General features: G+C 39.7%; 1 protein-coding gene across 4 annotated transcripts in view; it reads right to left on the reverse strand.

Moving 5' to 3' along the window:
- The window catches only part of ZNF385B (zinc finger protein 385B), a 246,750-nt gene that overhangs the window by 169,278 nt on the left and 64,191 nt on the right, over positions 1-13,281 (reverse strand). The window contains exon 1 of one of the 4 annotated variants that reach the window (XM_081938914.1): positions 7,888-7,990. The exons of the other annotated variants lie outside the window; for them this stretch is intronic. Coding sequence (XP_081795040.1) covers positions 7,888-7,912 — 25 coding nt within the window. The 5' untranslated portion in view covers positions 7,913-7,990. Of the gene's footprint in view, positions 1-7,887; positions 7,991-13,281 lie in introns of those variants that run through there. 4 annotated transcript variants of the gene reach the window in all.

A 13,281-nucleotide genomic window follows, 5' to 3' on the forward strand; every position in this document is an offset into this window, starting at 1 on the left:
TCTCCTTTTTAATACAGCTAAAGTTAACTAAATGACAATGGTAAATCATCTCTGTACTTTACCAAGAAAATAACCTGAAATATCAGGTTGGGGACAAATTGTCCTAGAGAAAAATCTATCGATGTGTCTGTAAGAGTAGACATTGGCCTGATGACATATAAGCAAGTAAGCAAGCTGATAATAGAAACAAAGTTCAGGAATCATTCAATATACATTCTGAAAGTTCTGTAGAAACTAAAATATTAGCATTAATCATTAAAATACCAAACTAGCAAATAAAGTAATGACTCTAGTTGCATTTGTGAATACCTTCCCAGCCTCTCCATTTTAAAGTGATATTTAAAATTATATTAAAGTTTATTTTAACAAAAATTAACAAAAAAGCAAAATTAAATATTAAGTTATCTTTATTGAAATAAACTTTAATAATTTATCATCATTTCTTTCAATTATTTTATGTTTTGCATATGTAAGGAAGAATCACAGCTATGACAATAACCAGCAAGGCTCTTCAGGTCTGGATGGGGAGGAACAGACTTCAGCTCAATCTTGACAAGCCTGGGTGACTGTGGCTATTTGGTCTTCTAGAGTCAAGGGCATTTACATTATTGGTCACAGATAGTATAGCACCATGATAGCGAACCTATGGCATGCTCACAGAGCCAGCTCGGTGGGCACATGCGCCATTGCCAGCTGCTCTTCTCATTTCCGGCGACAGCTGGTTTTCATGGGTGCTGGAGCGCTGGAAAACAGCCAAAACCCAGGCAGTTTTCCAGGCTGCTTTTGGCCTGGAAAACAGCCAAAAATAGGCATGAACGCGCCAGCCACACACATCCCGGTTTGGGCACTCAGTGCCGAAAAGGTTCGCTATCACTGGTATAGCACTTCTCCATTCTAGAACTGGTGAACAACTTGGAAATACTTCTGGACTCACAGCTTAACAGTCAGTCCAGGGCTAGGAGACCCCAGATTCTTCACTCTCTTGCACTGTGTCCACTGAGTTATCCTCTACACATCCTTCCACACTGCAGGCCATAAGAAGGAAGAGCTTTGTATATCATGACAATTATTATCAATAGATTCTCCTCTCCTGCCTCTTTCATGCACTTGCCACTCATGAAACATTGATGGGGACATTTAGGTAGCACACATCAATGGCTCTGATTTCCCCCTCTCACATGCATTACAGTCTAGACTTCTTCCCCTCCAAAAACCTCTGGCTGGCTCTCTTTTAAATGTCTGTCTCATTTCAATTGCAGGCTCCTTGGAGCCGAGAGAGTTCACTGTGCCGCAGACATCCGGGTGTGAGTCCCTTGTCGTGAGATGGGGCCCAGGGAGGCAGTTGGGCCTGCTGATAGTATACCTGGCTCCTCGCTATACATCAGCGGCCCTGCCTGAACTCCTCGAGCTGATCTCATCGGTGGCGGTTGAGACCCCCAAACTTTTAGTGATGGGGGATTTTAACCTGCCGTCGATGGGAGAAGCGTCTGAGGGGGTTCGGGAGTTCATGGCTTCCATGACAGCCATGGACCTGACCCAATTAATTCAGGGCCCTACTCACGAGGGAGGCCACACGCTGGACCTTGTCTTTGTCTCTGGCCAGTGGACGAGTGATCTGGGAATAGGGGATTCAACTATTATTCCCCTGTCATGGTCAGATCACTCACTTCTCCGGCTTGACTTCCCCGGTGCTACCCCCCGCTGCGGGGAGGCGGAACCGGAAGGTATTAGATGGTTCCGCCCCAGGAGCCTGATGGAACCAGATAGGTTCCAGACGGAGCTTGGGCCACCTCCTGTGGACCTGACCCGCCCCCGAGTGGAGGACCTGGTAGACGCCTGGAATAGTGCGACTACCGGGGGCCTAGACCGGGTGGCGCCTTTGCGGCCTCTCCTGCGGCGACGAACCACCCTGGCTCCTTGGTTTGCCGAGGAGCTAAGGGTGATGAAACGCCACAAGAGACGCCTAGAGAGTCGTTGGAGATCCTCCCGTTCCGAATTTGACCGAGCACAGGCACGAGCCTATTTGAGGACGTACCTTGTGGCATTAAGAGCGGCCAAACATCAACATTGTGCCGCTCTTATTGCGTCCGCAGATAACCGCCCTGCCGCCCTGTTTCGGGTGACTCGCTCCCTCTTGTTTGAGAGACCGCGGGAAGCCCCTTTACAGGGCAGAGCAGAGGAGTTTGGGAATTATCTACAGGACAAAGTCGCTCAAATCCGGATGGGATGGGCCCCTTTCAGTGGTCGAGTGGAGACGCCCGAGGTGAGTCTTGAGGGACCGTTCTGGGAGGAGTTTGACTCGGTTGCCATCGAGGATTTGGACAGGTTGCGTGGACGTCTGCGTCCTACCACATGTTTATTGGACCCGTGTCCCTCCTGGCTTGTACTGGCATCCTGGGAGGTTACGCGCGACTGGCTCCTGGGCCTAGTGAACGCTTCGTTGGGTGAGGGGTTTCTTCTGGCCGCCTTGAAAGAGGCGGTTGTGAGGCCCCTGCTCAAGAAGCCTTCCCTGGACACAACGGATCTAGTCAATTATCGTCCAGTCTCCAACCTTCCCTTTTTAGCGAAGGTTGTAGAGAGTGTGGTGGCACAACAGTTTCCACGTCACCTGGAGGAGAATGATTATCTAGACCCGCGCCAGTCCGGCTTCCGACCCGGGCACAGCACGGAGACGGCCTTGGTCGCGTTGGTTGATGATCTCTGGAGGGCCAGAGATAGGGGTTGTTCCTCTATCCTGGTCCTATTAGATCTCTCGGCGGCGTTCGATACCATCGACCATGGTATCCTGTTGCACCGGCTAGAGGGGCTGGGAGTCAGGGGCACCGTTTTACGGTGGTTTGGCTCCTACCTCTCTGGCCGGACGCAACGTGTGTTGGCAGGGGAGCAGAGATCGACCCGGAGCCCCCTCACATGTGGGGTGCCACAGGGGTCGGTGTTCTCGCCTCTCCTGTTCAACACATACATGAAACCGCTGGGCGAGATCATCCGTGGTTTTGGGGTGGGATATCATCTGTATGCTGATGATACTCAGCTATACATTTCCACCCCGAACCACCCCAACGAGGCCGTTGAAATGATGTCCCGGTGTTTGGAGGCCGTACGGGTCTGGATGGATGGCAACCGACTAAAACTCAACCCTTCCAAGACGGAGTGGCTGTGGCTTCCGGCCTCCCGGTTCAACCAGTTGCTTCCATCTCTGGCCATTGGGGGCGAGCAACTGGCCCCCATGGAACGGGTGCGCAATTTGGGCGTCCTCCTGGATGCCCGGCTGTCCATGGATGACCATGTAACAGCCGTGGCAAGGGGGGCGTTCCATCAGGTTCGCCTGATGCGCCAATTGCGCCCCTTATTGGACCGGGATGCCCTACGCACAGTCACCCATGCGCTGGTGACGTCTCGCCTGGACTACTGCAATGCTCTCTACATGGGGCTTCCCCTGAGATGCACTCGGAGACTGCAGTTGGTCCAGAACGCGGCCGCGCAGGTGATTATGGGGAGGACTAGATACTCCCCTGTAACACCTCTCCTGCGCGAGCTGCACTGGCTTCCTGTAGTCTACTGAGTGCGTTTCAAGGTTTTGATTATGATCTTTAAAGCGCTTCATGGCACAGGACCTAGTTACATGCAGGATCGCATCCTGCCCCATACATCCCTACGACCAATCCGCTCACACAGAGAGGGACTTCTTCGGGTGCCGTCCGCTAAAGTGTCGGGGGGCGACACCCAGGAGCAGAGCCTTCTCTGTGATGGGCCCAGCCCTGTGGAATGACCTCCCCCGTGACATCAGGATTACTTCCGATCTCCGCTCCTTCCGTGTACAGCTGAAGACCCACCTCTTTCAATTATCTGGCCTGGCTCAACCGTAAATTTTTTCTTATTCCTCCTGACAGTCCTTTTAAATTTTAAATTGTGGTATTACTAATGGGGTATTTTAATGGTGACTTTTAACTGTCTAAATGTGATGTAATTTGTTACCTCCTCCGTGCATGTATGTCTTTGTATATGTGTGTATTTGGATGTTTATGTGTTTGCACATATGTTTTATGTTTTATATGTTTTATTGTACGCCGCCCCGAGTCCTGTCTGGAGAGGGAGCGGCTAATAAATTCAAATTTATTATTATTATTATTATTATTTGGAAAAAAACATGCTCTATCAGAAGAGAATAACACTGTTTAAAAACACTTGGTGATCTTCTTTGTGAAAGTAAATAATAAAATGCCTTTCTGAAATTTGAATTGCCAGCAATCCAAAATTCTAGCGATACTTTTTTTCGAAAACTATATTGGCAAACACTGGGAAAGACCAAAGAGAAACAATGAATTAAATGTTGACTGAAGTTGTAATTTATCCAGAGTTTTGGGATGAAGATGAAGTCTATCAGATCAGTGAAATGTATGTCCAAATAAGAATTCATTTGGTTGGATTAAAAATTATTGACCATGACTTGGAAAATACAGACATGTTAGATAAAAGCGATTTTTTCTCATATTATATATTCTAGATAATTTTTATATGTAAAACAAAAAAAGCTATCTTTGTTTTTCTTTGCACTATATAATATATTCCTGTTCTGAAGCACAATGTTATTCCTCAAACAAAACCATTGAAGGGTAAACTAAACATCATTTGCAGTCTAGAGCAGGGGTGTCAAACTCAAGGCCCACAGGCCAGATGCATCATGCACTGGCCACACCCACTCCAGTTTAGCAAAGGGGGGAAAGTCGCGATATGTCACGTGACAACAATGTGACGCCGCAAGTTTGACAACCTTGGTCTAGAGACACTATGATCAAATGTAGAAGACTGATTAATGATGGAATGGAAACATTCTCATACATATATTTAATTCATTATTAAGGTTTTTTTTATTTCAATGTTTCTATAGTGAATAATAACATAACAATTTTACTTGATCTATTCCTAAATAATTTGCAGGAAATAAGATTCCCCAAATATAAGAAATATTACAAGTGACAAGTAGAAGTGTACTGTAGAACTATCTACAGTAGTTTTGTCTTCATCTCACTGCATTGTCTGTTTAATTTCAACATACCTGTAAATAAAACCATTGTTTAGATCTTGCTCCAATCTAATGCCATAAAGATAGATTTAAACTCAACATAAGAGCAATAATATTTGCTTAACATATGGCAACTCAAAGGAAAAGCAATCTTTGTTTACACATAACAAAATGACTGAGCTAAGCTATGCTCATGGTTTCCAAACTAAACAGAATGAGCTGGATTTGAACATCACACTAAGCCATTAATCACAATTTACAAAACACCACTATCAGGTTCACATGTTAAGTCAAAATCAAACAATCCATATTTAGGCTTATTCAAAATTTGTACTAGGCCAATTTTTTAAATCAGCCTGCTAGAATTCAGTGTAAGGTGTAACTGCTCTTATGAGTTTCAGTTGAAGGCTCACAGCCCTGTATAAGCTTTATGCATACATATATTATTTGCCCATAGAAAGAAGGATATAGTGTAAAGTGAACTTTTCAATATTATGCTAAGACCATTTTACACTTCTTTAATGGTGGAAAGAAGGAAGGCTGTTTGCAGCTCTCTTATCCAACTAGATATCTCTTGCTATATGTATGTATATCTACACACACACACACGCGCGCGCACACACACACACATATGTACAGGTAGTCTCACAACAGTTCATTTAGTGACTGTTTTAGACCATAAGGCACTGAAAAAAGTAACTTATGACCATTTTTCATGCATATGATGGTTGGGGATCCCCATGATCACATGATCAAAATTCAGACACTGAATTTATGGCAGTTGTAATGTCCCGGGGTTACATGATCACCTTTAATGACCTTCTGACAAGCAAAACCAATGGAGAAGCCAGATTCACTTAACAACCATGTTGCTAACTTAATAACTATGGTGATTCACTTAACTGTGGCAAGAAAGGTTGCAAAATGGGGCAAAACTCACTTAACAATGGTCTCACTTAGCAATAGAGATTTGGGGCTCAATTGTGGTTGTAAGTTGAAAACTACCTGTACACGCATTAAATTTCTTCAGGAATTACCACTACCATATACATACTTTTATGCAAATTAATATATGCAACTTACCCACAATAAGAATGCTACAATTACCGCATTAGATCAATATTATCAATGATTGCCTGATAAAAAGAAACACTGAATTCACACTTAATTATAAACACATTAGATCCACTGCATTTTAGATCCAACTCAAAATAAATAAGAATTACAGTACAGTTTTATATCTTTCCTTTGAAAAATGAACATAAGAAAAAGTATAACAGAATAATTTTTCATTAGCTTAAAAGTCCATTTTAAACACTCCTTACATGTAGTAAAGTTCCTTGCAAGTTTTATTAATGTTCACAAAAGCAGGTCAAATTCAGGCACTGGTGAGAAAAAAAGGCATATCCAAATAATATTCTGAAATAAATCTGCAAATCCATTATACCTTTCTTAGTTCTAATTAGGGTTTTCTCCCTTTTCCATTTAACTCTTTTCATTTTTTAGTATCTCTCATGGACACCTTAGCAGAAGCTATCAGCTTTGACAGAAGACAAAAAGTTCTGGCAGTGAACCATAAATTGGCCATTTCCATAAAAAGAACTACTAAATGAGAAACCATGTGCTCAGTATATGAAACTAATTTCATGCTTTCAAAAGCACACAGTGGCTTCTAGCAAGATAGTGGCCCTGGGACTTGCAAAGACAGATCGGCTAAATAGAAATAGGTTTTCTGCTGGTTAGCCATGCTTTACATGTACTGTTAGTAAATAGAAATTCTCGAATCTTCTGTCAAACATATATACATTCTTTTCCATAACTCTGGGGTTGAAAGCTATAAAAACAACTGCCTTGTGAATAAATTCACAGCAAAAGGCATGAGATGGCTTAGGTTCTCACGAAAGGACTGCAGAGTTACTATTCATTCTGTAACAAGAAATAATTTTTCTTTCCTATTGGATATTACCACCCATCCCTAAAACCAACATCCAAAGAGGAATAGCCATTTCAACTATAAGCAAGCAAATAACAAGATTTGGTGAATAATTTACAAACTGAAATGATTGGGCAGAACTTTTTAGACATGTAAACATAACTTAATCCTCTGACATGTTGTTTTTAAACTTAAGGAACTGATAATGTGAATTCCAGAGATTATTACCAGCAATGTATTCAGGTCTTTAAAAAAGATTTGCAACGTTTAAATGTCATATTTAATTAAAGTGTTGTTAGGCAGAAATTATAGGAATTTTATGCCTCTTATAAAACAAGTTACCATTGCAAACAAATTACTAGAGGTTGTTCCATATCTGGCAGGTCATATCTTTTTAATACTGACAAAATCAGATACATATCATGTCAGTATATTGCTTTTGCTTTTAACTTTATTAGCTGAAAGGCACATTTGCAATTTATAGTTCAAGTCAAGCTTTTCATAAATAGGATTTTATGCTCTGGAGTTTGTTTCCTGACCACAAGTATATAATCACACTGATGATTAATTAGCCTCATTAGTTAATCATCAGCTTGTCATATTGTATCAATAGATGTCTGTTAATGTATTTGAAATGCATAATGACTGTTCTGCCAGGACAGTCTCTTCTGGTAATAAATACTACACCAGCAATATAGAGGAGACAACCCATTACATAGAATTGCATTTGCAATGCATGATTAGTTATAATCAGAAAAATAATAACCTGTTTTTCCCATAATTTTGTTTAGCCTTGGTATTCTTTTGCTATAGATGACAAACAAAATTCCACTTCCAAACACGTGAGGATTACAAGGCTGCATCTCATTTTGAAATGAGTACAATTCATGAGTATAATAATGTTTATATTTTTTTAAAAAGCATTGCTCACCTCTGCTAGGAAGTCCACTCCACATGATGGTACTGCCGTGCTAAATATCCAGCTTGTAAAATAAACCAGGCTAGAAATTCAAAACTTCCAATTTGTGACCAGCAACAGAAGATGGGTTGGATACTATAGAGACCTGGATCTCCAGCCCTGATCATCTGTGTGCCAGGAAACTGTTATACCAGTGCAGCTTCAAACCTTCTCCACTGCTGGCTTATTTGCACTGCTCATTGAAAATCCTTTACACGCTGGCAGCATTTTAGGGAAGGACAAGCATACTGAGTCATTTGTAAAGAAATTGCAGCAATTTTAGTTCCAAACATTCACTTGTACTGAAATACACACACACAGTACAGTTAAAGTAGAAGGTCTTTGGAGTGGATTTATACTGAGAAACGAACAATCTTCAGGCTTCATTATCAATGCATGGAATCAACTGCAGTGATCAGACTCCAGCAAGGCAGATTATTACGAAATGGCTCTACGGAGATAGCTTCAAACCATAAAGAATCATCTTCCTAAAAGTGTGTGAGTGTTAAAATTAGAGCTAAATTCTCCACAGGGAGAGGGAGCATTCATAGTCAATATGTTAACATGTATTATTGGGCTTGATTTAGAAATGAAAAATGACATGTTGACTGTGGGTTTCCCCCCCCCCCCCTTGTTTATATGAAAATGCACATGTTCAGAAAGGAAACACTGGTTTATATCCTGCTGCCATAAAATAGTCTGAAAGCCTCCCCACACCCCTCTCAAAAGACATAAATGGACATGGAAAACTCTAGTCCCACTATGGATTATTGACTATAAATTTAGGCATCTGACGCTTTAGACCCGCACCTTTAAAGTGTTTACTTTCTGCCCTACTGCTTTTCTCTCTTTTGATGTAGGTAACTTCTTTTTCTCTCAGATTTCTAATCATTTTGCCCCCTTAGTCCCTTGTCTCAGCCTGTTCCCTGTTGCCTCTAGCATTGTTACAGTCACTCATCCACCACCTTTCTTTCATTGCAGCTGTTTCAGCTCATGATGTCTTTGCACAAAACAGTTAGGCTAACTCTGTAACAAATTTCTTTCGACACCAAAAGATGCCCTCTCTTTGGAAACTGCCCGCACTGCTGCTCTCCTATCAGAGCTCTTTGTGGGGTTTTTTTTCAAGAAACCAACAAACAGAAGGGAAATTGGAGGCCACCTGTATGTTTCAGTTTTTTGATTGCTTCTTAAATCTTTGGCAGTCATTCTGTGCCTTTGTATTCTCTCTGGCAGTGCTTTGTTGCTATGTCATTCTCCTGGGCTTTTTCTTCCATATTGTCTGAGTTGTTAGCTTTTGCTTTCTTTCATAACACATCCAGATTGTTCCCTTGTGACTTCAATCTTCAAGAAAAAAAATCTAGCTACCTCTTGTCTTCAAGTTACATTTCCACCACTGGCACCCACTTTTCATTTCTTCCACTTGCTGCCATGGTCACTCCATTGATCTTTAAGAACTATACTTTTTAGCTCTTTCCATGATGGATTTTTTTTTCTTGTTTGAACATCACACTGTCACTTTTAATACATCCTCCCCATCTCACTGTTTGTACCACTCAACATCTTGCTTGTACTGTGACCTACAATCTAATAATCTTTCTTGAAGTTTATTTCCATTATTTATCTCCAACTTCCGACCTCTTCCTAGACTTCTTTTTCTTTACTTTTATCCCCTCTCAGCCACTCTTATCCCCTCCACTGTTCTAGCAAACTTGACGTGTATGTTCATGACTCCATTTGGTATGCGTCCCCAAGTTGCTAAGCCTATGCTAAGGAAAAACCAAACTATCTAACTGCTCTTATTCATTTAAATTTCAACTGTCCTTTAAACAGTTTGTGCTTTATCTTCCTAACTTGTATTACAATACAGGCCAAATTCTGAAATTATTTCCCTGCATTTCATGCTGTACTTAGTCCTCTTTCTTTACTTCAGGTATTCCTAGCTTCCATAGGAAAACTAATTAGCTGTCTTGCTCTCCTACTACTTTCTCCAGGCTTCATCTCTTTCAGTATTTATTGGTGAAATTTTCTCCATTAAATCACTCAACTTGCCACCTTAAATTAACAGATCCGATTTATCTATTATCTATTCTTAATAAATCATAGCCCTTTTTTCTCTCTCTCTTTCTTCTACTGCAGGGGTGTCAAACTCACGGCCTCACTACGTGATGTATTTGGACTTTCCCCCCTTTGCTAAACTGGGCGTGAGTATGGCCAGTGCGTTCAATGATTCAAATATACCAATATCTTATTTATTCTGGAATAAAGCACCTTGCAAATTTTAATCTCTTCTATACCCCACCCCCATTATAAGCATCACAATAAGTAAATCCAGCTTATTATATCGATTTAGCATTTTAAAACTACAGATACCTGAAAAGATAACAATTGCTTAATCACACATATCCATTAATCCAATAGAAGTGAATATACAATATGTACCTCAGGGTTGAGCCAGGGATTCTATACCTAATAATGCCAGATACCTGGGGCAAAAATGTCTTCTTTCTAAAATGCAGCTCCAAAGTCAAAAATATTGTTTGTCTCATGCTTAACTTTTACTCACTATTCCCAAGTCTTAATATTTTTTTAAAAAAATATTTTCCACGTTTAGCAACTTAACTTCTCATCTCTCCCTGTCTCTTTGTTCTCCTCCCCATCTTTGCATTTTAGATAGCAGGAGAAAGGGATTTGGCCAGTTTTGCTAATAGAATCTTAAAGTGCCGGGTGCTACTCTCTAAAATCAGAGGTGGGGAACGATGGCCCTTTTATGAATTGTGGACTTCAATTCCCAGAATTCCTGAACCAGCTTGGGAATTCTGGGAATTGAAGTCCACAAGTCATAAAAGGGCCATCATTTCCCACCTCTGATCTAAATGATATTGAATGCTTATCAAGTCAATGGGATTTATGCATACTTCTTCTCAAATACAATTTCCACTTAGAATATCAATTTGAATTTGATATTGTGACTTTAGATTATAAAAAGAATATAGAGACATGATGGCGAACCTATGGCACACGTGCCAGAGGTGGCACACAGAGCCCTCTCTGTGGGTGAATGCGCTGGCCATCTGGTCTTTGGGTTTCCGGCGCTCTGGCACATGTGCATTCTGGCTTGGGCACTTGGTGCCGAAAAGGTTCACTATCACTGATATAGAGTATAAAACTAGACAGGTCTATGCAACTCCCAAATGTGTGTATTAGGTTGTAAACGGCTGAATAAACTAGAGATTCAGAATTTCATCTTGGAGAACTCTGCTTAAGAGATGTTTCTAACAGAGCAACAATACCAACCTTTTAACAATATGTAGTATGGTTCATGTATAATAACATGCAGTGGGGCATAGTTCTCTTCTGCAGTATCATTGTGTGGGATCCTGTCCTCATTCTTTCCTCTGTTCATCTCCTATTCAATTCAAAGCAATAATATGTAGTGGGATACATCATGTTCCCTCATCACATATACTACAAACTTCCCTTCTTGGTAAATGGCAGTTCTCTGGTGTTGTATACAAACATTATCCCCGTATAACCTTAACATTTATACTTAGAAGGCATAATTAATGAGACAATTGGCATCCAGTGCACTGATTAGAACAAAAGATTAGGAACAGGGAGACTCACTTTCCTATGTCATTCACTGGTAATCTTAGGACGAGCTCTCAGTAACCTACTTTTCAAAGACAAAATTGGAGAATATAAATCAAACACACTTGGGCTATGTGAAGTGTCAAAATGATTCCATTTGAAAAGAGATTTGATTGAAGGCCCATTTGAATTAAATGTTCACAGTAAAATCAATTTCAGGTGTCAAACCAAATCACATATTCCAACACTTTGAAAACATTTAAATGCAATTCAGATACCAGATTGACTTTCTAGCTTTGCAGTCTCAAACCTGGTTGCAGTTTTACTTCCACATATGCAAAACTGAAGCGGGTTGAGTGGTGAACAACAGACTGTTTTTTAATGACATGAGGAACTTTTATTTATTCAAAGTTAGCCTGTGAAGTCCTTGATATATAATAATATTGCTTTCTTGTTTTTAATCTCTTGGTTTTGTTTTGGAATTTGACTTGGAAGGAGACAGACTTATTTTGTTATTCCCTTTTGAACTTTTGCTCTTTTTATATATGATACTCTATCTTTCCCAAAATCTATAAATATAATCTAAACTTTGTCTTTTTATCTGGCCTGCCAGTCACATCTATAAAGTGTTTGCAGTTCAATTGTTTTAGTCTCCCTCCACTTTTTATTCCCTAATAAAAACAAAAAAAAGTCATTTACTTTCTTGTTGACTTTGCCCAGTCTAGCATTGAATGAATCTTCTTCACTGCATGAGTGCAGAATGAACTAGAATTGTAGGCTATCAGGACTGCCTTGATTGTCTACATGTGTAGATTTCCCTGACATTGTATGCTATATGCTAAATAATAACTGAATGAGCCTAAAATACTGTGTATAAATACTATATACAATACAGCCTATTTCTTTATACTATATATTACATATGCAATATTGATTTAAAAAACAACTTTTTAAATTGTTGCCCTGATATTACAAAATACAACAATTTTAGAAAATGGTAATCTTGACAATAAACTATGATGTCCTCCAACCCAGAAAAGCAAATGATCAGAGACAGTAGTACATTCTCTGTTCTTAAATGTAAGCTTTATTTTTAAGAAACTTTTTGTAACTTTTAAATATGACACTTTCTGTATTGGTTTCACACAATCTTTGTAGATTATTTGAAGCACATTTTGGAGGTTAACTGGGTTGCTTTTTCTTTTCTATTTTAAAAGTATGGGAATATTAATAATGCCAATGAAACCTTTAATGCTACCCTGCGAAAACTTTCCTGGGATATGTCTAAAGGATCTCTCATCCTTACTGTTTTCATTCAATTCTACCAAAAAAGGAACCTGCAAAAGATTTTTTTATATTTTCCCTTTTTATATGATCAACAGAGCATATTCCATTTGCTTATTCAAATCCTTATATATAAAAACTATTCAGAATACCAAATAAAAGAGCTATTGCATTAGTAACATTTTGATACTGATTTTTTAATTAAAGGCAATTACAACTAATTCTATAGAAAAGCTTAGGTTACTGCAGGTCAGAGATTCTTAAAAAGAAAGAAAATAACTAATACCAAATAACTGAATATACTTACACTGAATATTTGCAGTGCATCTGGTTTAAATATTAAGTTCATAGTTTTAAAACTTATTACAAATGGTAATTATATAAATGATCCTTTTAATGATTTAATATCATAAAAAGCGGATTATTTTAGGTACAAATCACACATTTTTTGTTCTGATACAACATGAACTGAATATATATATATATATATATATT

The sequence above is a fragment of the Natrix helvetica genome, assembly GCF_964273705.1.
Source record: "Natrix helvetica genome assembly, chromosome: 1".
NCBI classification, from domain to species: domain Eukaryota; kingdom Metazoa; phylum Chordata; class Lepidosauria; order Squamata; family Natricidae; genus Natrix; species Natrix helvetica.